Source organism: Lepus europaeus, chromosome 10, assembly GCF_033115175.1.
Source record: "Lepus europaeus isolate LE1 chromosome 10, mLepTim1.pri, whole genome shotgun sequence".
Classification (NCBI taxonomy): domain Eukaryota; kingdom Metazoa; phylum Chordata; class Mammalia; order Lagomorpha; family Leporidae; genus Lepus; species Lepus europaeus.
Window position 1 is genome coordinate 116,962,555 of NC_084836.1, and position 25,738 is coordinate 116,988,292.

General features: G+C 46.4%; 1 protein-coding gene across 1 annotated transcript; it reads right to left on the minus strand.

Annotated features, from left to right (window-relative positions):
* Nucleotides 1-24,531: 24,531 nt before the first annotated feature.
* On the minus strand, nt 24,532-25,326 carry LOC133768205 (translation machinery-associated protein 7-like). The gene is made up of 2 exons (XM_062202576.1): nt 25,150-25,326; nt 24,532-24,600 (listed from the first exon to the last, which is right to left on the minus strand). The coding sequence occupies exons 1-2, from the start codon at nt 25,324-25,326 to the stop codon at nt 24,532-24,534; spliced, it is 246 nt and encodes an 81-aa protein (XP_062058560.1).
* Between the last annotated feature and the right edge of the window lie 412 nt (nt 25,327-25,738).

Below are 25,738 nucleotides of genomic sequence, written 5' to 3' on the forward strand. Positions count from 1 at the left end.
CCGCCAGTGACCTAAAGTCCTCCCACTGGCCCGCTACCATAATTAGATCAAGTCTGCACCCTAAATCCATCAGTCCTTAAGACTTCAGAGTTTAAACATCTGCATGAGTGTGGGGAGCCAAGTTCTCTTCTACCCATAACACAGCTCAATCAAGAGAGGCACAAATCTTTGTCCTCCTGGGTCTTGCATCTGAGTGAGAGCAGAGCTCCTGTTCGGCACCAGCTGCTAAGTGTGAGTGCGGAGTCTGCCCTGGGTACACTGCAGAGCACCTGGGATCTTAACCAAGAACCCACAGGAGGCAAGTCTAGGGATTAGCTGTAGTATGTCCCAGTGAAGAGACCACATTGGGGCCAAGTTCACCTAGCTGGTGAGCAGGGGGTACAGACTCTTTCCCAGGAGCCAGGCTTGGTTCCCCACCTTTGCTGTCCCTTCATGTAACTCTTGAAGAAAACACTGTCTTGCGTAATGCTGGCTGGACGCCCCAGCTCTTGGTCGTCAGCTCCCTCTTCCTGATGACCAAATGAAGCTCGGAGAAGCTACATCACTGATGCACATCACACAGCTAACAGGCGCCAGAGTGGGAGGAAGGTGGCTGGGTTTGCCTCCATGGGCATCAGCGCTACTTTTGTGCCCCTTGTCCCAGGCCTGTGAGTTTGTGAGCACACAGAGCAGGGGTGACCCTTGTATCAGAGTTCAGGTTCTAAGGCCCTTGTAAGCTCTAGGACGCAGAGACAACCAGGGCTTCCACATGTAGATTCCCATTAAGTGTTGTCCCTAGGTGACCTGGCTTCCAGGGGCTCCTTTGCTTAGCTTGCCACAAGTTCTGCCCTCCTTCTTCTGACAACAGCATCTCAAATTTCCTTTTGGGGAAGCTGCCTCTTTGCAGAGGGAGCAGAGCTGGGACTTGAACTTGGGCATCACAAGTGGCATCTTAACTGCTGTACCAGACACTTGCCCCAAGTGATGGTTTAGATGACATCCAGGTATAGTTGAGACTGCCCAGCACTCACGTGTCCACAGAGAGCACAAGGGACAGTCAGTACACTTGGAGAGAAATAGTCATGAAACAGGACACCCAGTCCATCCCACGCCTCCATGACGATCCAGCTTCACTTCTGTACCTTCCTGGAAACGAGAGGATACAACCTGGCCATGTCTTAGGACTGCTGTGTTTTCTCCTTAACCTCCAGAGTCAACTTGTCTTTAAAGGGAAAATTCATGGAGCCCTTCCTTGTACCCTTAAATTAAAGTCTTTGTCCCAAGAATTCTATTCCAGGCAGCCCTCGGAGCTTAGCTGGGACTGTTGACCACATGTTCATGTGGCCTCTGAATGACAGTGGTCTCAGTGTAGCCAGACTTCTTAGGTAACAGCTGCTCCTTTTAGAACAAGCACCCAGAGATAGGTGGATGGAAAAGCAGTGTGGCCTTCTTGACTTAGGCTCAGAAGTCACACAGCATTCCTTCGACACGATCTGGTCAAGCAGTTATGAGCCTTCCTAGAGTAAAGAGCTGGGGAATTAGACTGCACCTCTTCTTTGTTTACTTATCTATCTATCCATCTGTCTATGTATCATACACACACACACACATACACACACAAAACACATGCGTACTCACAGAACTCCCCTATTCTGGTTCACTCCCTAAATGCCTGCAATGGCTAGGGTTAGGCCAGCTGACGTGGGGCACTGGAAACTCAATCTGGGTCTTCAACACGTGCAGCAGGGACCCGACTACTATGTTCATCAATGATGCCTCCTGCAGTCTGCGTTAGCAGGGAGCTGGAATTGGGAGCAGAGCTGAAATTCAAAATAAGCACTCTGATATGGGATGTGGGCATCCTACCAGCATCTTAGCTGCTAGGCACGTAAACCATACCTCTGAGGGAATAGTATGATCACGTGGAAGGCCAGCACCTGGAGCAAGAGCTACTGCGGAAGCCATCTTTGGGAAATACAATCTGCCCCATTCATCACTGTAGAATCAGTCATTTACTAATAATATTCATGGCACACCTGGGGAACCATCATTGAAAAACCCAAGTCCCCCCCCCCCCCCTTCTGGAGCCTGTATTTCAGTATGGAAAATATCAGACCGTGGATCTAAGTGTGAAACTGTATTTCAAGTTTTTTTCTTTTTCTTGGTAATTTCATTTTCCTTTGATTGCTTAGCAGGTCTGAGTTGGTCACCACAGTTTGTGCCATGACAGTGGAGCTGCCTGAAGTTCACAGTCAGCAAGGGTGGAGCTCCAGGTCTGCCTTTCCTGTTGCTGCAGATGCTTGTGTGGTGGTGTTTCCTTCCACACAGGTTGCCGTGCAGGGTTCTTTACGCCACCAGGCAGCTGTTTTTGTGAGATCTGCTGTGGTTAAGAGTAGATAGTGGGCCTGCGAACCCTTATTCCTGGCCATGTGTACACTGCAAGAAACTTCAGACAGCTGTGGCTGGAGGGAGTAGGAACTCCACTGTGCCCCCCCAGCCACCACCCTCTAGGCTGTAGAATTCCCGTCTTTTCTCAGAATTCCCGCGTCACCACATGCAGCCAGCAGAGTGAAGGCGACAGAGAGCTAAGTGCCAAGCTGCTTAGCACAATATAACCCAGCTCCATTTCTTCCTTATTTTTAGTATGAAAACAAGTATAAATAGAAGCCTAATCCCATCTTTTATTTATTATTTTTGTTCTGATTTCTCGTCTACTTGGGAGGCCACTGCCCTAGACAGAATCAGAAAACGCTTCTTTGTCTCACGCCAGCTGAAGGGGGCGGTGCTTCCGGAAAGGACAGGGTCCCCAGTAATGACACAGCCCCCACACATTGTCCCCTTCAGTGCCTGCTCTTGAGGGCAAAGCAAAAGGCACTGACATGAGCTGCGTCTCGCAGGAAGTGCGGTGTGCAACACTGCTTAATGAAAGCAGATGCAAAGGAGAAGCTCCTGTGGTTTCCATAGCTCGGGAGAGGGGCACTGCCCCGTGTGCTCGCCTGCGTTGGTGGAAGCTCTGTGCTTTGTACCATCCCACAAATGCTCCTGTCCATCCGCTAGAAGGTCTGAGGCTTCCTCGGGGGAGGCCATTGGGCTTCGGCTGTCTGAGGAACCGGTAAGGAGTGATTGGGTGATGAGCCATCTTGTAGATGGGCCCAGAGCACGGGACGTCCTCACTCCTTTCTTGCCAAGGGCCACTGGCATTTACTTCTGCACCAATGGATCAGGGAGCACCAGGGTTGCGGCTCCCAGAATCCATGTGCAACCACACACGTGACAGAGGTCGTCTCAGCTGTGCCAGGAACTCAGTCTAGGGCCATCTCAGTCCCGGCTGAATCATTCCAATATGAACAGACGTGCTAAGAATGAAGAGCTACACGGTGCCTACTCTGCACCAGGAACGTGTGCCACGTGGCCGCCTGGATTCGATTGTATTTCCTCATGGCAACACTATGAGGCGTGTACTCCACCTGTGCCACATCCCAGTGAGAGAGGCTGGGCAACCTGAGCGACAGAGGCTGAGGCCAGGGACCAGGGAGAGCCCCTTTAGTCTGACTGCAGGTGTCAGGGAGGATTCCTGCTTTCAGGAATGTGTGATTTATCAGCAGAGCTTTGGGCTGTCTCCACTGCTCCGTGACCCGTCTACACCAGTGCCTCACGCCGAGGGTGGCTAAGGTGTGATAGGCAAAATTCTAAGATGACCCTCAGTGATCCCCTGCTGTGGTTAGGATGTCAAAGGCCCATTCATTAGAGTCTTGGTCCCCAGGGTGGTGCCATTGGGAGGTGGTGGAACCTTTAGGAGGTGGGGCCTAGAGGGAGGAAGGTCCTTCGGTCACTAGGGGCGTGTCCTTGGAAGGTTGCTCTCCTATTCTCATGAGAGGTTGTTATAAAAACCTGAGCATGGACCCTCCCATTCTCTCTGCTTCCTGACTCACCACCCAATGCTTTCTTCAATGAGCTCCACCATCTACCGGGGCCCTTGAGGAGGGTTGCATCATGCTGTTTGAATGCTAAGCCTCCAAACGTGTGAGCTAAATGAATCTCTTTCCTTCCTATGTAGCTTGTTTCATTATTTCATTGTAGTCACAAAAAGATGACTTAAACACTCTCACACTTAGGTAATTCCCTTTCCTTGAGTGTGGGAGAAACCTGTGACTGTGATGATATTCACTCCTATAAAAAAAGATTATTGCATTGTAATTACAACACTTAGTTCATTGACTTTAAGGTAGAGAGGTGGGGCAGGTGTTTGGTGCAGTGGTTAAGGTGCTTCTTGGGACACTTGCATCCCTTATCAGAGTGTGTCGATTCAAGTTCTGGCTCCATTTCTGATTCTAGCCTCTTACTAATTCATGTGCTGGGAGACATGTGCTCAAGTACTTGGATTCCAGACACCCATGTGGGCGACCCAGATGGAGTTCTCAGCTCCTGACTCTGGCCTGGCCTAGCCTTGCCTCAGCTGTTTGGAGAATGAACCAGTAGGTGGAACCTCTCTGCCTTTCAAATAAAACTAAACAAATAATTTTTAAAAGATGGGGAGATTATCCTGGGTGAGCCCGACCTCATCAGGTGAACCTAGAAAGAGATTGTTTTCCAGGAGAGACATTGGGATACAAAGAAGAATTCATCATGAAGGGGCTTCGCCCCTGCTGCTGTGCAGAGGGGTGGGGCCACATGGCAGGAAGGGTGGTGTCTGCGCTGTGAGTAGCCTCTGGCCACCAGCCAGCAGGACAATGCAGACTTCCATCTTAGAGTCTTACGGAGCTGAGATTTGCCGACCACAACCTGAATGAGCTTGCCGATGGAGCTTTCCCTACCTCTGCAGACGTGGGCATCGCTCAGCCAGCGTGTTGGCTGTAGTCTGATAAGATCCTGGGCGGAGACCCCAGCCATGCCATGCCTGACCTTCTGACCTGCTAACTCAGCGCCAAGGGATGGGGGTGTGTGTTAGATTTAATAACCACACATGCCTGCCTGCCTTTTCTGTGCTTTAGGTTCACTCAAGTGCCACCAACATGTTTCCTTCTTTAAAACAAGTGTACCGTCCTTAGCACTGTGCTGACCTGGGGCAGGTGCTCTGAACCTGGACTGGGGAGGCTGTGCGTCTGCACGGGAGCACTGGCCCTGGAGCCTGAAGTTCAACTGGGCACTGTGTGCCAGGGCCCTGGGTGAATTGCTGAGCTGTCGTGCGTGAAATGAGAATGGAAGAATGATACTAGCTAGGCTGAGGATGAGATGAGGTCTGTCTATAAAGTTCCTGGTGTGTAGTAATATCTCAATAAAACATTGTGTTTCATGAATTAGCAAGTGCATTTTAAGCTCAGTGGAAATAAATAGTATAAAATATCCAACTTCTGTCTTTACTTTCTGAAGATGAGTTTGTGTGATGCTTTTGAAGCTTTTCTGGGCTACTTGGTTTGAAAAATTTTAACTGCATAGCAGGAATGTCTTCTGGCACCATGGATTCTTATAGCTCAACCATGAATGGTCTCATTCCATATGATTTTTATTTGAATTCCTTTGGGGAAATAATTTTCTAAAAAGTATTTATTTGCAAAGCAGAAACACAGAGAATCAGAGATAGACAGACAAAGAGGTATCTTCCATTTCTGATTCATTCCCTAAATGTCCACCACAGCCAGGGCTGGGCCAGGCTGAAGCAAGGAGCCTAGAACTCGATTCAGGTCTCCTACGTGGGTGTCAAGGACTCAGGTATTAGAGCCATTGCCTGCTGTCTCCCAGGATGTGCCTTAGCAGTACGCCAGATCGGAAGTAGAGCTGGGACTTGAACATGAACACTCTGATATGAGATGTGAGTGTCCTGAGTGACGTCTTAACCACCGTGCAAAATGCCTTCCCCGGGGAGATCCGACTCTCTTGGTATCTGCAGTCAGAATTGGTTTCTCCTGGCCGGCGCCGTGGCTTAACAGGCTAATCCTCCGCCTTGCAGCGCTGGCACACCGGGTTCTAGTCCCAGTTGGGGCGCCGGATTCTATCCTGGTTGCCCCTCTTCCAGGCCAGCTCTCTGCTATGGCCCGGGAAGGCAGTGGAGGATGGCCTAAGTCCTTGGGCCCTGCACCCGCATGGGAGACCAGGAGAAGCACCTGGCTCCTGGCTTAGGATCAGCGCGATGCACCGGCTGCAGCGGCCACTGGAGGGTGAAACAACAGCAAAAAGGAAGACCTTTCTCTCTGTCTCTCTCTCTCTCTCACTATCCACTCTGCCTGTAAAAAAAAAAAAAAAAAAAAAGAGAATTGGTTTGTCCTTAGAGATGTCAGATGTTCTTTTCTGAGCATGGCCATGTGTTGTATCCAGTTTCCCACAAGTGCTGTGGATGGAGAAGCTCGCAGGGACACACACAACGTGCTTGCCAGCTCCCGTGTGCCTAGCAGGCCCCAGGCTCCTCTGGCTGGCTCTGCCGCCCTACTCTCTGTCTGCGAGGCTGACCTTTAGGGGCCATACCACTGATTCCTTTGCTCCCTAGTGCTGAAACAAGAGAGAAGAGAGGGGCTGGGCTCAGTGCTCTTCCTGTGGGGCTGCACTGTCTGGTTTTTTCTTTGTGAGTCCCCTTTGTCTTCAGGCAGCCCTTCTGCATGGTTCTTCCTTGTTTCTGGTTCTGGAAACTTGTCCCTTCCAATTTAGGGAGGTGACAGCTCCTTGACTTCCCCACGTGGCACCCCTTTGCAAATAGGCCTTGGCTGACTGCCCTGGACTTACCTTAATTTGAGTGTCTCTTCTGGTTTCCCCTAGGCCCTTGCCTGATACCCTGAGAATGCAAGGTTTTATGAAAAGTCAGGGCGGAGTCCATGGGTTCTGAGTGCAAATCTCTCATTAGTGACCACCGTGAGCATGGCCACATCTATTTGGGACATTGTTTTGCTTCTTCAGTGGGGCTAGATTCCGGATGATGGACACAGGCAGAGGTGACCTCTGTGTAAATTAGGTATTTGGAGAATATTTGTCTTCAGGGAACCCCAACGTACTGCATCTTGTTTTGAAGCAAGCTCCAGTTTGAATCCATGAGGACAGGGGCTTACAGGTGCAGGGGCAGGGCCTCAAACAGGACGATTTTCAAAGGCTGTGCTCATCTCTAGCAAAACCGAACTGTCCTTTGAATTCCATTTTCTGCAGATTATTTTGGGAACCTCCAGAAGCGGAGAGTGCATGCAGTGCTGCTGTGGAACACTGCTGTTTTGCATATTGACATGCATTTTAACAAGGAAAAGGTCAGGGATGGGGACAGCGCTGCTTGTTGGTGTGACAGCCGACATTTACCTGAGCCTTCTCGATACACTCCGGTGTAAAATAATTTAGTAAAATAATTGTCATGATTGATTTTTATTTTCTTTTTGCACCCAGAGTTCACTGTTATTGCTCTCAGGCTAGGTAACTTTCAGAAGCTTAAATTTTCTTTTGATGGAAATTCATTTCTTAAGTTCTGGGTGGATGACAAACTTTGATTAAAATCACAAACTCTTTTATGATCCAATGGCAAAAGCTGGTGAACCCAATTGCTGCTGACATATTCTTTGACCAACATCTGTTCACTGGGTGACATTAGAATAGCAGAAAGTGAATGGTTGGGATTTTTTGAGTATAATCTTCTTACTTGTAAATCACATAGTTTCTGAGGATTTTCATGGGGTCTGCAAGAAAGTTTGCTGTCATCACAATCATAACAGCCATGGAGCTTTGCTTAATCGTTCTTTGCCCACCAACAGATGATCAGACCCTAGGGAAAGGAGAAGAAAAGGCCATTCATGTTTGGAATGGTTTCCTGCTTCCACTGATAAGAAAAGATGGGTACATTCGGAGACCAACACCTGCACTTAGATCCAAGGAAAGAAAGAAATGCCATGGAGGGCCAGGTAAGTACTTGGAAAAAGTACGAAACTTCAGTTCAACCACAAAAACTTTTATTGACCCCTACTGTGTGTCAGGTGCTTGTCAGAGACACAAAGACGAGCTCCATATTTTGCATCGACCTGCTTGGCATCTCCCAGGAAGGAAGTAACACAGACTTACGTGTAGTGAGTGTTTGCTGACTTGTCCAGCCACCTGTCCATTCTTCCTTCTGATTTTCCATGATATCATTGTTCTCCATTCTCAGGCCATCGGTTAGAGAGAGGCCCAGCCCCATTTCTGCTCCCAACTCCAGGGCTGGGCATGTGACGAGGCTGAGCCAATCAGCACACCAGAGGTTCAGGTACCCATGCCGGGAGCTAGGATTTCCCCTGCGATGGTGCCTACAGTTCAGCTGGGGAGTGTGCTGTGAAGAGCTGGGGGCCTGCACACGTCTATTCCCACTTCCTTCTTAGTAACAAGCCCTCATTTTGAGCAGAGCACTCATTCCCTTGGAATCAAACCCTTCCTCTGCTGTCTTTCCCTTGAACACTTGGCCCTGTGAGTAATCAAGCCAATGAGGTGTAAGTGACAACGCCATGAGCACTTCTGGAAGGCCCCTGAAAGCATGTAGAGGTGGTGACAACTGTGACTGCTTGCTCTCTCTGCCACCTGGAATGTGGATTTGAAGCCTGGAGCTCCAGGTGCTGCCCTGGGGAAGGCAATACAATAGTAGGCAGAATAATAGTCTCCCAAAGATGTCCACACCCGAGCCCTGTGACTGTGTCACCTTCCATGGCAGAAGGAGTATGAGGACCGCAAGTTAAGGATCTTGAGATGGGGAGGTTGCTCAGGTGAGCTTCATGTCATCAAAAAGGTCTTTAAAAGAGCAAAGTAAGGGGGAAAGAGACTGAAAAAGGAGAAGTGCGGCAGAAGCAGAGGCTGGAGTGGTTTGCTCTGAATGTGGAGGAAGGGCCGCCAGCGGAGGAACCCGGGCAGTTCACGGAAACTGAACAGGGACGAGGAGGAGCTGATTTTCTGCTGGAGCCTTGAGCAAGAACACAGCCTTTTAACTGGTTGTGGGGTGGGCGTTGTTGTAGGATCCCATTCCACAGTGCCTGCATTCACATTTTGGCTTTTTTTTTTTGTAAGATTTATTTGTTTATTTGAAAGTCAGAGTTACACACAGAGAAGGAGAAGCAGAGAGAGAGAGAGAGAGAGAGAATGAGAGAGAGAGAGAGATCTTTGATCCACTGGTTCACTCCCCAATTGGCTGCAACGGCCAGAGCTGCGCCGACTCAAAGCCAGGAGCCAGGAGCTTCTTCCAGGTCTCCCACATGGGTGCAGGGGCCCAAGGACTTGGGCCATCTTCTACTGCTTTCCCAAGCTATAACAGAGAGCTGGATTGGAAGCGGAGCAACCAAACTCGAACCGGAGCCCATATGGAATGCCGGCGCTGCAGGCAATGGCTTTACCCGCTACGCCACAGTGCCGGCCCCGCAGACCTTTTTCTTAGCCCTGTGAAACCTGCTTTGCATTGTGACCCCTCAGAACAGTAGGATAATAAACCCGTGTGGCTTTAAGCTGCCAGGTGAGTAGTGATCTGTTTCAGCAACAAGGGAAACTGACATAGAGAGATTTTTAATTAAAAAAATTTGTTTTCATTTATTTGAGAAGTAGAGTTACAGAGAGAGGGAGAGACAGAGAGAGGTCTTCCATCTGCTGGTTCACTCCTCAGATGGTCACAATAGCCGGAGCTGGGTGGATCTGAAGCCAGGAGCTTCCTCTTGGTTTCCCATGCAGGTACAGGGGCCCAAGCATCTTCTACTGCTTTCCCAGGCCATCAGCAGGGAGCTGGATTGGAAGTGGAGCAGCCAGGACACAAGCTGGCGCCCATATTTGATGCTGGCACCACAGGTGGAGGCTTAGCCTACTGTGCCGCATTGCCAGCCCGACACAGAGAGATCATGAGAGGAGAACCTGTGCTGGTTGACGAGCAACAGGGTGGGATCGCTGTGCTGTGGTGTAACCAGGAGTGAACCTTTAGGTGATCTGTAATTCTGGCACCCACTCCTGCAAAGGAATGCTTCTCTCTTTCCTTTTAAAGATTTTATTATTTGAAAGGCAGAATTACAGGGAGAGAGAGAGGGAGAGAGACGAGGGCAGGGCGAGAGACAGACAGACAGAGAGAGAGAGGTCTTCCATCTGTCGGTTCACTCCCCAAATGTATGCAATGGCCAGGCCGAAGCCAGGAGCCAGGAGCCAGGAGCCAGGAGCCAGGAACTTCATCCTGGTCTCTCACGTGAGTGCCAGAGGCCCAAGCACCTGGGCCGTCTTCTGCTGCTTTCCCGGGTGCGTTAGCAGGGAGCTGGAGCGGAAGTGGAGCCATCGGGACATGGCGCGGCCTGGTGCCCATGTGTGATGCTGGTGTCGCAGGCATTAGCGGGACCCGCGGCGCCATAGCGAGGTTTCCATCTCTCTAATCGTCGGCCTCATCCTTCCCGACTTCCCAGGATGCACCGGGCTCGCCCAGGACCAGGGCGCATGCGCAGACCCTTCATGGTCGCTCCAAACAAGTACGGCCGCCTGCCTCAGGAGCGAGGGGACAGCAGGAGAGGCCCGTGTTCGCCGCAGGCTGCACTTCGAGGTACCGGCTCGGGGTTTTTGTTTAGATTTCCCCCCCTCTCTCTCACGGGCGGCCTGCGGCGCACGCTGAGGGGTAATTCTCCTCAGGTGGCTCCGCTCTCGCTCGCCGCGTGCCCGTGTATTCTTCCCTCAGGGTTGGACAAACCCCGAGGCCGGTTTGCGAGCCGCTGGTCTGCGGCGAGGCGAGACGCCGGACTGGAGGTGCGTGCGCTCCTTGTCCGCGTCCGTCGGCCCCATGAGGACGCGGAGCCCGGGCCGCCCTCGGGGGCTGTGTCTGGACTTCCTTTGTGCCGGAGAGAAGTAACGGCCGCTGCCCCGTGTTCTCTTAGACTCCGCGGGTGTCTGGCATCCATTACAGAGCTGTTCTCCCGTGCCCCGTGGTGCCTGCCCCACGGCCCCCTCCTTGACGTAGCTGACCCGCACTCTCGCTCTGTCCCCTGCCCAGACCCCCGGGACCCGGGACGGCCTCGATGCCCACGGGGCCGCGCCGCCCTCAGACCAGACACTGCCCCGCGGAGCCGTGCACCTGCGGACCTCCCTCGCCGCTTCTCCCCGCCGCACAGCGAGACAAGCTCCTGTCTCTGGGGAACTGTGAGTAGCTTGAAGTTTTCTTTCGATGGCAGCGACTTCTCTGGGCCGTTCCTCAGTCAAGACCTGGCACCCTCAACCAGTGGCCCACATGCTAACCAGTACAGCACAATGAACGGTTTAAAAAGCAAATACGGGAAGCCATGTTCCCGAGAGTGACAGTGCTTTGGAAAAATAAGCAGGGTGATGTGACAGAGCGAGCAGATAAAGGTGGGGTCAAGGATCTGTTCGGCTGAAAGCTGAACGCTACAGAGGCGGCTTTAGGGTGAAGGGTGGGACTATCTGGGGCACATGGCCAGGAGCTGGATGGATTAGAAGGCCAGGTGGCCAGAGCATCAGGAGGAATGGAGAGAGGTGAGGTCAGGTGGCACCAGACCGAGATAAGGAATTTGGCCTTTCTTCTAGGTGCTATGGGAAGCCACAGGGGGGGTTAAGTGGAAGCCATCGGCTCCGGTGTGCATTTTAAAGGGCTTGCTCTGGATATTGCTATTTTGAGCATGGGAAAAGCCGACCCACCATATGGCATGGTCCAATTCTGTCACACCAACTTCCCGTTGGTCCCTCCTGGGGCCTTAAAAATTATATTATAGCTGACTACTAACGTTCACAAGAATTATGATCTAGGACACCAGAGCAATACTGCTTTGCTTTGCGTGTGTGGTTTCTACATCAGATACAGTCTTTGCACGAGGCTGATAAATATGAGTACTTGGGAGTATTTTATGGATCAATGAAATATTAATGGGGCTGGAGGTACTTTAAGTTTATTTATAAAGCTGGGTCATCTATAGGTCAAATACCATTATAGCAAATGCAATTGTAATGAATATCTTTGATAAATTTGGTTTTTAAGTCCCAACTCATGTCCTACTTATTTCAAACAGTATGAGTGGTAAGACAGTAATTTCTTACATGTAACTCTGAAACCCAAAAAACAGCCTGAAGGCCCAAATTGGTTTATTTTAATTTTTAAAAGATTATTCATTTGATGGTCAAAATTGAACTAAATGTATATGAGAATATAGATGGTCTTTATTCACCCTGCTGAGTGAGCACATTCATGTTTCACTGTGGAAATATTGGGTTTAATTTATAGGAACTGTCCTACTTTCTTTGGGATTGTTACTTAATAGATCTGAACTGAATTCCCCAAGGTCCAATGGTACCTAAATTTTGAATAAATTCACCCTGAAGAGTTCCAGATGGGGATTGTGGAACTCCACAACCATTCAGGGTCACTTCTTCATAACGTAGGAGAAAAGCCTTTGAATCATAATTGATAATATTAGAAAATAGATGGAGACACTTAAAGACTATAGGTAGAGAAATCACACAAATGAAAATTATATATACACTTGCTCATCCTGTTAATTTTATAAAAACATTTGGTTTGTGGATGGGGGGTGAAGATTTGGATTCTCCTATACATTCTGTGAGATTTAGGGGACTAAGATGGTTTCTTCCTTGCATCTTCAATATCTTTCTAAACCTGGAGAATAATAGATACTCAATAAATATTTATGAAATGCAATTATTAAGTCAGCTGAGAAACCTGGGGATCAGAGGTTGGGTGAACTACCCAATTGCTGGATTTGGTGGACTGGAACTCAGGTCTTCGACACCCACCCCAGTGTGCTTTCTCCCTTAGCTGTCACGGTCTTGATGAAATGAAAAGAAATGGAAGGCTTTTCTGAGGTAATCAAAGGGATCTCAGCATAAAGGAGGAAGAGGAATGCAAGGGATTTCTGTTCCAATTAGACAAAGCTAACCAATCTGTGTAAATAGCCAAGGGCCTTGTTTCTAGATAAAAGAAGACTCTCTAATCAGTTCTAATCCAAGAGCATCCTTGGCAGTGAGAGATTGTAAAAGCAAAATATTCACTTTGAAAAATGAAACCCATTAAATTCAGGGTATTGTAATTTCCCATTGTGAGACTGTGGTACTAGCGATTACATTCTATTGTGTCTCTACAGTCCTCGTTACTGACTACAGTTAGTATTATTAACTGAGATTCTGAGAATTTCAGCTCTCTGTAGCTGGGGTGCTGTTCTGCTCTTCCTACAAAATAATTTGCATATATCTTAGATTCATCCTTGATTTGTCTGTTTCCTTTATTCCCTGTATGCTATTTAAAGACTGCTTCCAAGTATATTCTGTATGTCACTTCTTTGCACATGTGGTCCACATCTGGGCAGCTCTGGCTGATTCTTAGCTGCTCTATCTTATGTCTGCTCTTCACAAGGCAGCCAGACTACTTTCTTAAAAGGTGGAAGCTGTCTTGTGTTTCCTAGAAGAAGATCCTTAGAATTTGTATGAGAGTAATTCATTAGGAAATAATCCCAGAAAACAAAAACAAAAACAAAAACAAAAAAACAGAAGGGGTTAGAATGTGGATATGAGGCCAGGAAGAGAAGGAAGCCAAGTTAGCTTTCAACATCAATCAGTCTTGGGAAGGTAACTTGTGCTCTATCCCATGGGGACATTTAGAGTGTGGGCGACACCTCAGATTGTTTCAACCAGGAGCAAAGGAGCTAAGGGATTTATACTGCTTGTAGCCATCCGCCATTTGGGGCATCAAGTCAGCAGCTTACTGTAATAGTTTGGAGAGTAAATGATTCTTTTTTTCATACTTACAACTTTCCTGCAATTTTGAGATGGCTCTGAAATTAAAAAAATAAATCTTCAAGCAACACTTATTGAAATCTAATTATTTGAATAACAGTTCTTAGCTTTGAGTATTTAGAAAGAAGGTAGCCTTGAATGTCAGTTATCTAAACATCAGGAACTAAGGCTTACTGAGAGGATTACCAAGTATAAATTAGAGCGGGGAAGTTTAGGTTGTGAATTAAAATGCATTTCTGATAATATGGGAGGGAAATCCTTGGGAATCAGAAGAAAGAACTTAGAAATGTGGCCAGGAGAGAATAGGGCAGGGAATTGTTACAGCCTGAATTCTAGGTCTGAAGTCATCTAGGACATTGGGTCTGGAATGCTAGTTTTTATTTGAAGTTTAAGGACAATGTGAGCCCTGTGGAAAGGCACTACATTAGGTGCACGGCATGTCTGACATGGCTTCGGACAGGACAACACCATTGATCCACCTGGGTAGCGTCATACACAGCCCCCACATTCCAGCGTACAAGCAACTATTTGTAGAAAAGAGGGTGTGGAAGTGTTGTATGAGCCATTAACCCAGAAGAAGACTGGGTTCAGAAAGGAAGTTAAATGACTAGGGCTGAATGGCCCCGGGGCAATGGTAAGAACCATGGCCATTAATGACAGTTACCAACACCCAAAAGGCTAGAGGGACTGAGCCTTATCTTTGTGGACACCAGCCTGGAGTGTCTGTTGGGCAGGGAGGCCATGGCACAAATGGAAGTATGGTCAGTTAAGGGGGCGAAGACTAGAAACCATGAGCAGCAGGACCTATGGGCCTGCATATGTTGCCTTTTCCAACATATGCAGAGTGGCCTTCCCCTGTATGCAGGTGTATATGTATGGGAAGGGAGAAACAGCCCTGAGATTGGAGAGAAATTCTGAATGGGTAGAAAATAACCCAAAAGAAAATTTTTGAAAAAATAGTATTGATGCCTTGAACTGATCAATAAAGGGATTTCTGCTGTCAGTAGAAATGAAGCTTAAAAAGGGGTGGGTATACGTTAGAGAAAATGATTTATATGCACCATCCCCCCTTTCTTTAAACACTACAGTCATACTTAGAAATGTCAGCTTCTTTATAGAAAGGAAAAACAGGACCAAAGCAATGAAGAGGTGTGAGGGTGAGATTAAGGGCATCATTTGATGTCCTGTTCTGGAGACTGATGGCTGGGTACAGAAAAGAATCAGTGTTAAATAAGGCTGGAGCAGAAGTATGCCTGCAAGAAGAAACGGCTCAGGCGAAGGCCTTGAAATGTTTTGGGTCACACAAGGAGGCCAATGGAACTGGAATAGTGAGTTAAGGATGCAGTGACCGAGGATGGGGACGGAGAAGTACCTGGGGTCGGATCTTGTAGGACCAGTCGTGGTAAGAAGGTCTGGCATTAAGTGCAGTGGCACTCAGGAAGGAATTTTCAAAATAAGTATGATAGAAACCAGTGTTGTGGCTTAGGAGGGTGGTATCCTGTATCAGAGTGCTGGTTCAAGTCCCGGCTATTCCACTTCCAACTCCTTCCTGGTGTGTCTTGGAAGGCAATGAAATGGCCCAAATGCTAAGTGCAGTGAATAATCGGGGAATGAAGTGGGTAGATTCAGGATATAATGTGGAGCTAAAGCTGACAGAATTGGATGTGTGTGTGTGTGTGTGTCTGTATAGGCAGGGGGGATGGATAGATTAATGATAATTCCTAAGAATTTGTCTTGAATTAAGTCACTGTGGTGGGGGTGGGTGGCGGGTGATAGAACCAAGATGGGAAGACTGGGACAGAAAAGTTGGGGTGGGTTGGGGTTGCTAATTCCATTGCCAATATGTGGCTACTCATTCATCTCTAATCAGTACTAAAGAACATGGATATGTCAAGGGGTACTCTCCCCTTCCAACATCAAGGATGATGGCAAAACATACAATAGAACAGATAAAAACCACATCTAAGGCCATGTGTTTCCAGTATAAGGATGTAATTTAGTTGGTAATTTATTAGTGGCACTGTTTACTTTTGCACTTGGGTACCTTGCTATAATTAAAATAGCTTTTGAATTTATCTACTGAGCCCTAAATTAAAGACCCACCAAAAGCTCTACATGATGAAATAAATCTTCACCCTCTGTTCTCTTAGATATGGACAACCATGTACATTTTTTGACACATGTAATGCTTGACATCAGTCAAAAGAAGGTACAAGAGAAATACTGCATGTTTAAAGCTGAACTGAGGGGAAAAAAGGCTCAGAAAATTCCATATTGCATAAAAGAAAAAGTTAGATTGCCACCAAAGTGAAAGGAAATCAATGGGACGACTTTGGAGACCCGTTTCAATCTGTTGTTGACATTGTTTTCTGGTAGTAATTTTCTCAAAATGTTAACAGTATTGAGTTTGCCTATTGATTCTATTATTTTTGACCTTGCATTAGTGTGGGCTAATCTTACATGCCATAAAATTTCCTTTCACAGCTAAAATTATTGTATGACTCTGGAGGAAACCTCCAATCAGGTCAGACACCCCCCTCAGGATTTTGATGGGCGTATAAACGGCAATAATGAGTTATGTTGACTTCCAATATGCTTTCATGTTGCTTACATTTTATTAAATGGTTTAAGCAGGGTCATCATATAAATGATCAACATATTGACTAAAACCACTCAAGCCTGGATGAATTGAAGGCCACAGACAGCCAACCAGATTGGTCAGTTTGAATTTGAGTCAATAGCATAAATATATATTTGGCTACAGAATCGAAGTCGACTTCATATTAATTATCCTGAAAAGCCTTCCAGATAAATAGCTCCAAAGTTTCCCACTGGAAGATGTGTGTTCTACTTCCCCAGTAGCCCCCTGCCACACCTCCTCCCCAGATAATGCAAACAATAAATTCAGCACAATTGAGGACTGAGTAAATGGGAAACCAAAAGCACTTTGAACGGTTTTCCTGGGAAAAGATGAGATTTATTGTTAGCTCTAGGTAGGGGAAATTTGGCAGCTAGGTTTCTAAAGGGCTTATCAAATAGAGTCACCACATGCATTAACATCCCACCCATTCCCCCACTACCACTTCCATATCCCTCTATGGGAGGGCAAACCACACCATGCTCCCTACCCCACCTCTTGCCTGGGCTGCTGTCACTAAGTCTGCATGTAAAGAAACTTTGGGATTTACTGGCACCATGCTAATGGGTTTGCCCACAAATACTTAGAAGAATATTGTTAGAGAAGTTAATTTTCCTCTTAATGATTTAATTATATGCTACAGTTCTGCTATACAAGGATAACAATGTTTCTTGCTTTCCTGTTGCTGGTACTGGAGATTTTTGGGTAAGAATGACTTTGTTCTCCTTTAGAGAGGGAGTACTGAGTCATTAGGAAAGAGAGGAACATTTTTCCTATGCTACAAATAACTATCCCCATTCATCTATGAGGGAACCAGAGGGATCTGTGAAGGTGACAGTGATGAGCAGTTTTAAATGCACTCTGATATTCATTTGCTTTGTCTTGATTGATCCCATGTAATAATATTAGTTTTAATTTTCACATAAAGTTCAGTGAGGTCACTTGGCTTTCCCAACACAGAGAAAATGGATGAGGCAGGAACTTCAATTGGGGTCATTGACTCCCAAACCCAAGTTATGTTTTCATAACCTGAGCCTGCTTTTTCATGGCTTAAAAGGCTCCCTGGTTCCCCTGAGTGCACATCATTGTGTTCTACCTTACGATTAGAATCAGTCTGCAAATGGTACTTGGTGCCTCACTGTGTGGTACAGACAGGTGGGGTTCCTTGGAGTCAGACCCTGAAGTAGAACTGGAAATTAAAGATGCTGATTGGAATCAATGCCTATAAAAAGAGGAGGAAAAAGCAAGACAGGGCAGAGGTTGTCCTGATAGAACCTCTGCCTGCCTCACAGGATGCTTTGGGGCTGGTATTGCCCATCAGAGTGTCCTGTATTGGGCAGAAATAGCCAAGACTTTATGATCCCACCTCCTCAATCACTGTGGGAGCTACCCAAGAACAGGCTGAGCCCTGTTGGCATTCCTGTTCCCCCAGAACAGACAGCCAGGGCTAACTGCTGACCACATGGTTGTCCCCTGGGCACCATGACCTTCCCTGAAGGGTGTTCCTGAGCTTTGCATCTCTGTGTCTACCACACACTATTTTCTGGTATACCTATGGAAATACTAATCACTTGAGAGATACAGAAGGGAGAAGTGAAAAGATTGTATGATTCTTGGCCAAGACATCTCAGTTGATATTCTATATCTGTCTTTCAGCAGCTGGGCCACTGGGAGTGGTTAGATACCTACACCTGCAAGTCAATCCAACCTGTAAAACAGGAATAATGATGCCAGTTTGTTAACTTATGATGAGGACCAGCAGTAATTTCCATAAAGCATATTCAGTGAGTTGTGGATATTATTATGAGCCTCTGGAGAAAGAGCACATATTCAGACCTGGCCAGTAGTCTCCCTATTGCCTACCATTGTGCATGTCTTCTCCGCCTGCTGATAAGCACTCTCTTCCTACCCAGCACACCCTGAAGCACCAGGAGAGTCTGTGCACACTCGACTGTTCTCTGGGCCCTTCACTGTAATATCCCATCCGGAATGCTGGGCATGAAAGAGAGGACTCCCATGACTTTGGAGCATTGCCAACGGATGTATCATCAATGCAAGAGTCCTTCCCTGGACTTCACTGTGGAGGCTTGGTGAGAAATCTGCCCTGGACTCATCTCCTTTGCTCTGGGTAGCGAGGAGGCCCTAGATGACTGTGTGCACCTGCCTGCCTGTGCTCTCTGGACTCAGGTGAAGGCAGAAGGAGATGCCTCCCTCAGTATTATTGGTTGTTTATTAGGTACCATCCACCCAGTCATGTATTTCACACTGAATCTTTATGACACTTTGAGGGAGGTAGAATCCCTTGCCACGTTTTAGTGAGAGAACAGAGGCTCACAAAAGATGAGAAACTTTTCAAACTCCTCCAGCTAGTGCATGTGGAGCTCAGAGTTGAACCAGGGCAGTCTGACACCAGGCTCAGAGTGTGAGGCAGATGGGGAATGGGAGGGGAGCTTAACACATTTCACTTCTCAGGAAGCTGTGAGGTTTCACAATTGCAGTGTTGGCCTCAGTGCATGGGGACAGGAGTCTCTTTCCCTCATTTTCTCTCCTGAGGCTAAATTCATCTCCAAGTCTCATTTTTCTCTTAATCCAACTAATTCTGACTTTGATTTAATCTTTCTCCAGATTAGATTCCTCAGCCTCTGTGTTAGAGGTACTTGTGTGTTTCAGACACATGAGAAATTAAGTTCACAATTACAGAATCTTAGATGGAAGACTTTACTGGCAATCTGCAACAGTTCTCAGTCATAGGACTTCTCCCTTGGATGACTATCAGTTTTTATTTAACTGAAAGGCAGAGTGACAAAGAGAGAAGTGGGAGGAAAGAGAGGGAGGGAGATGAGAGGGAAGGGAGAGAGAGAGGTCCTCCAGCCACTAGTTCATTCCCCAGCTGGCTACAATGGCATCCGGATGGGCCAGGCCAAAGCCAGGAACCATGTGGTTCCTCCATTGGGGTCTCTCATATGCATTACAGGGAATCAAGTACTTGGGCCATCAGCTGCTACTTTTCCAGGGACATCAACAGGAAGCTGGATCTACCCTCTGATGTGGGATGCCAGTATTGCAAGCAACTGCTTAGCAGGCATAATGCTGGCCTCTGGCTATCAGATTTTATATGTTCCCTGTCTTTAGCCTTGATGTCTAGGGAATCAATGATCACCTTTACTGAGATTGTTTCACATAAGGTAATCACTGAGTATATATTTCTTTCCTTTTTTTAAAAAAAAAATATCATTTCTTTATTTGAAAGTCATAGTTACAGAGAGAGGTAGGGGGTCTTCCATCCGCTGGTTTCCTCCCCAATTGGCCTCAATGGCTGGAGCTATGCCGATCCAAAGCCAAGAGCCAGGAGCTTCTTCCAGGTCTCCCATGTGGGTGCAGGGGCCCAAGGACTGGGGCCATCCTCCGCTGCTATCCTAGGCCATAGCAGAGAGCTGGATCAGAAGTGGAGCAGTCAGCTCTCAAACCGGCGTCCATATGGGATTTCAACGCTTCAGGCCAGGGCGTTAACCCGCTGCACCACAGCGCCAGCCCCTGAGTGTAGGTTTCTAAAGCCAGACTCTCTTGGGTTAAAAATTCCAGCTCTACTATTTATGAACTATAAGACATGAGTTTAGTTAAGTTTTTAAGCTTTGCTTAAAACTCTCCATCTGTTTTTTTTTTTATTATTATCCTAGGTTTTTTAAAATTTATTTATTTATTTATTTATATTTTTGACAGGCAGAGTGGACAGTGAGAGAGAGAGACAGAGAGGTCTTCCTTTGCCGTTGGTTCACCGTGCTGGTTCACCTTCCTTTGCGTTGGTTCACCGCGCACCACGCTGATCCAAAGCCAGGAGCCAGGTGCTTCTCCTGGTCTCCCATGGGGTGCAAGGCCCAAGCACTTGGGCCATCTTCCACTGTACTCCTGGCCACAGCAGAGAGCTGGCCTGGAAGAGGGGCAACCGGGACAGAATCCGGCACCCCGACTGGGACTAGAACCCGGTGTGCCGGTGCCGCAAGGTGGAGGATTAGTTTATTCAGCCGCGGCGCTGGCAAAACTCTCCATCTGTAAAATGGGCATATTTCTTATCTCGTGGAATTGTTAAGAGAGGTAACAAATTAAAATGCCTGACACAGTGAGTACTCATCAAATTCTTACTACTTTTACATAGTTTTCCATTAAGGCTAAAGGGATAGATTTGAGCTTCTATTTTAATTACACAGTAGGATGAGTTCTTGTTATTGCTTTGTTTCCTTTTTATTTTATTCAGATCATGAAGAACAGCACTGACTGGTATCTACTTTCAGCTCTCTAAGGTTTATTTTCAGAATGATCTGTGGTCTTGAAGGGGCAGGTGACGGAGAGTCAGACCTCTCTTGCACTGCAAAGAGGTCCAAGTAGACTAAATTTCTCAGTGGGAGCAATGGAACTTCCTTCCTTCATGGAAAAGAGGCACCAAGCGATAAACCAAGTGCTGTCTTTGAATATTTCCCAGTGTATTTGTCCCCAGAGGAACACGCCTCGGGGAGATTTATTGTTGGAAGCTTTTAGCCTCGAGCTTAATTTCTAAAAGAATGTATTTCCCTAGAAACAGAGTAGCTCCATTTGAAAGTCATAGGTGCCCCCAAGCTCTGCTCGGAAGATTACCTCAAGTTTCATTTAATACCAGTCTCAGACCTGGAGGCGAATTATTTATGTCATCACTCTGGGAATGGATTTCTCTCTCCCACTTCCCATTTCAGCCCTTGCCATCTTGTGGACAGGGACACACTCCCTGAGATAAGAAATGAACAGGAGAAGATGGAGCCCAGTGCTCTGTGAGTGTGATTTCTTCTGTCCCATTCCTCTGCAAGAATATTTAAGTCAAGAACATCACCTTTCTGGAACACGTGGTCTATCTTCCTCTTGTAGCACCAGGTTGGTGGCAGGCCTCTAAGGGCCAACTCTGAGACCACGATCAGATCAATATGGTCATTATTGGTTCCAGGACCTCCCAGGATACCAAAATCCAGGGATGTGCAGTCCCTTACATGAAATGGTGCAGTGTTTGTATATAACCCCTGCACACCCTTCCATACATTTTATTTTTTAAAAAAGATTTATTTATTTATTTCAAAGTCAAAGAGAGGGAGGGGTAGACACACAGACATTCTTCCATCCACTGATTCACTCCCCAGATTGCAGCAACAACCAGGACTGGGCCCGTCCAAAGCCAGGAGCTAGGAGCATCTTCTAGGTCTCCCATGTGGGTGAAGAGGCCTAAGCACTTGGGCCATCTTCCGCTGCTTTTCCCAGGTCATTAGCAGAGAGCTGATTTAAAAGTGGAGCAACTAGGGCATGAGCCAGCACCCCTATGGGATGCCAGCACCGCAGTCAGCAACTTTACCTGCTACACCACAAAGCCGTCCCTTCTGTATGCTTTAAATCATCTTTAGGTGATTTATAATACCTAATACAATACAAATACCATGCAACTAGTTGTTATGCTGTATGCAGGGTCTTCAAAAAGTTGGTGGGAAATGTGTACTATGAAAAATATATGCATGGATTGATTTTTTTAAAAATTAAAATAAATTTGTCTAGAAATTCCATTTTTCCATGAACTTTTTGAAGTACCTTTGTATTGTTTAGGGAATGATGACAGGAAAAAAAATTGTGCAAATGTTCAGTACAGATAAAGCTTGTTTTGAAATATGTTTCATCTGTGGCTAATTGAATCCAAGGATGCAGAACCATGGATACAGAGCTGTCTGTAGTTTACACTGGCAGTAAATCCAGAAAACACTGGTAGAGGATTGGAAAGTTAGACAGATGGAAAGGCAGCTAGTAGAAGGTGTGTTACCAGTCACATTACCACTCCAAGCAACTGGTATTTCCTGCTGGAGAACGCTGGTAGGCAGTGTGGAATCTGTGCCTTCAGTGAGTCTTGCAGTGGGTGAGGGCATGGGGTATTGATCTACCAATTGCCATCAGTTGTTGGCTTCAGTAGACAGAGAGGATCTGGGGGTCGGAGAAAGCTCTCTATGAAAAAGGGCATGAGGCCACAGTTCCTTGAAGGGGCAAGGGGCTGAGCAGAAATGGGTGGGGACCAATGAAAATGGCCGCAGGTACTCGCAATGGACTGAATCCTTGGCTTCTAATTTGTTTTCAGTCAATTCAGGCTCTGTGCTTGGTGCAGAGGTGACACACAAGCAAGATCCAGCTCTGCCCAGAAGGCACTCAAAATCCTGGGAGGGGTGAGTGAGGGAGCTGAGGAAGCTCGTCGAGCCAAATAATTTCAAGCCAGTGAGATTAGTATTATATGAAGTTATATTTAACAATATGTGCAAAATGTGTGAAATTGTGCTAGCTGTCGACTAAGCTCATACCTGTATTAATGTATTTGATCTTCATTGGAACCTACAAGGTGCATGCTATTGAAATCTGTTTTTGATTTAAGGATATGGAGGTAGAGAAACAATAACTGACCAAGGGACGGGCATTGTGGTGTAGCAGGTTAAGCTGCTGCTTAGGACACCTACTTCTTTTATTAAAGTGACAGTTCCAGCCCTGGACACTGTACTCTTGGATCCAGCTTTCTGTTAATGTGCCTTGGAGGCAGTGGATGATGACCCAGGTGACCCAGCTTTGCTACCTACGTGGGAGACCCAGATAGAGTACTAGGCTCTTAGTCTAGCCCTGGCTGTTGTGGACATTCAGGGAGTAAACCAATGAATGGAAGATCTCTGTTTCTCTGTGTCTTGTCTGCATCTGTCCTTCTCTTTTTCACTCTGCCTTTCAAAAAAAATTAATATTTTTAAAGGGAAACACTAAGATTTTCAGCTTGTCTCTGGTAAAGTCAGGATTTAAACATAGGCTGTCTGGTTCCAGAGTCTTCTTTTCATCTACTTCTCTCTACATAATATTTGCTTAACATTAGCACTACAAGTCCTTGTTCTGGGAGCTGTCTTGCGCATTGTAGTATGTTTTGCAGTATCCTTGGCCTCTAGAAAAAGCCAGTAGTACCTTCCCTAACACCCCCTACCTCTGCCCCAGCTGTAACAGCCCGTTATGTCCCCAGACATTGCCAAATGTCCACTGAGGTACAAATGGCTCCATAGCTATCTGTTACAAAACAATCCATTTTTACTGGGAATCTGTTTAAAGAATGCACAAGAAAATTCCTTCTTTCTTATTTACTTAATTTTTCCTACAAAATGAGGAGAAAGTGGTATTTTGGAACTGGTGGCATTTGTAAATCAACAGCCAATTTTCAGTGCAGAGGCAATAGAAGTAGGAATCAGGCTACCAAGTTAAGTAATTTTGTGTATTTGAGTTCTGTGCTGGGCATTTTTGCTCTTTGCGCCTTGTTGCGCACATTCCAAACAGCTGTTTTTGTGATCACATATTTCAATGTTGTCTTGAAACTTGATTAACTGAAAAACTAGTGGAAAGACCATTAGATGAAAGGGACAATGAGTCCACAGGGAACTGTTTCTTTTATTGTTTCCCACTTTCCTTGGGCTATTTTATTTGTGATTTTTTTTTCCCTGAGTCCTATTTTAAATCATGCTCAATCAATTAAATAAATCCTGTTTCTGTTGCAAGCCTGGTGATTCCAAGCTTTATTCCCCAAATCCTCCTAACCCCATTTTATCCATGTGACTCTGTGGAGATGGTCCAGTTTGAAAACTGATCCTTGAGATTTGGGGTGTTCTGGGTGAAGACAATGGCTGTAACTTTGGCATTAAAATGTCCTGATTTGTCTCTCTTTTTTCTTTTGGCCAGGATACTCTAATTCAGTCTTCTCCAAATTTGATTTTTCAGCTAATCTATGTGATCAGAGAAGCTTCATTTTAGCATTGCAAGTGTGAAGAGTCCAGTTTTTCAACTGGCCGTGGAAATAAAATCCCATGATATGGAAGCATTCTTTTCAACAAAGCATTTCCATGTGCCTTTGTATAACTTACTGCGTAGTACTTTGTTAATCTGCTTCCAATTCTCTATGACCAATGCTTTTAATAGTCCCTGATGATGCTCCTAAAACAAATAGTCACCCTGATGACTCAAATTCTGTTGGTGTGCATTTGTGAGGGGTGAGTTGCCACTGTGGTCAAGAGCATAGATTCTGGGGTCAGATGGAACTGGATTGGCTCCTGCCTGCTTGTTACTTGAGTTTGAACAAATGTGGCAGACAGAATAATGACTCCACAGAAATGCCACCCTGTTTTAATCCTTGAAACTTGTGAACATACTTCCTAACTTGGCAAAAGGGAATTCGCAGATATGAGTGAAGGATCTTGAGGTGGAAAGTAATACTGGATTATCTGTGGGGGCACAATGTCATTACAAGATAAATCAGTCAGACAGAGATTAGAGATGCTGTACTGTTGGCTTTGGAAGTGCAAGAAGGGCGCACAAGTCAAGAAAGAAAAGCAGCTTCTGGAAGCTGGACAATGTAAGGAAATAGCTTTTCTACTCTAGCCTCCAGAGGGGTGAAGCTCCTCCCACACCTTGATTCTAGTCCTGTGTGACCCCTTTAAGACTTTATTTTTCCCAATGAGTAGGCTTAATTCCAGATAATATGGAATTGGAGGAGAATGAAGACCAAAGAGCAGACTCTGGAAGGATTCTTGGCTGGGTTTACTGTAAATTCACAGTTAAGAATGGTTGAGTGAAAACAATAATGAAACAGTGAGCCACTGGATGATTTTTCCCCCTTTTTTACAAAAGTTTATTTGTAAAGGTACAGCAGGCTCCAGGATGACACTTCATTCTAGCTATGGGTGACATGAGATGCTATGGCATGGAATGCAGATGTTTAAATAGGAATGAAATCAATGTCACCATCACTTCAGGTAGAAGGAACAGCTTACTTTTGCTGATTTCTTAATTCCACCTGTGACCAAGGGACCTTTCCCCATTTTTAGCTTCTTGAGTTTCTTCTGCCCCTCCTTTTGTTTTTGCTTAAAAGCCTGGTCTTTGTCCATCTCCTTGGCCTGCTTCTTGTGCTGTTTCAGGGGCTGCTTCTTGCCACCTTCCTGTCCAGACATGGTACCTGCCGTCCCTTCCCCAGATACTGCCACCAGAAACCCCATTTCAGGCTTTTGAACTCCAGAATTATAAGATACTGAATTTGTATTGTTCTAAGCCACTAGGTTTGTGCTGATTTGTTATACCAATGGTAGGAAATTAACATAGCAAGCCATGCAATCTCTCTAAACCACTGTTTGCTCATGTTGAATGTGGGGTACTGACGATGTTTATCCCCTAAGGCTGCTGTGGGTGCGAATTAGGGAAATGCTCAGCTGAGTCCTGGGTAGAGTGCATCTGCTTAAAGGTACTGCATTAGTCATGGGTGTTTGATTTCACCATTTAGCAGCAACCCACCATCCTGCCTACTATTATATTTCCAAAATACCCATCTGTGATAGTTTTGTGTCAACTTGACTGGGTTCTGGCCCC

Excerpts from the sequence above, each read along its gene's own strand:
- LOC133768205 (XM_062202576.1), bottom strand. The coding sequence starts at position 25,326 with ATGTCTGGACAGGAAGGTGGCAAGAAGCAGCCCCTGAAACAGCACAAG. Across the intron at positions 24,601-25,149 it reads GAATTAAGAAATCAGCAAAA|ATAATCCAGTATTACTTTCC; the intron begins GTAAGCTGTTCC and ends GTGCCCCCACAG.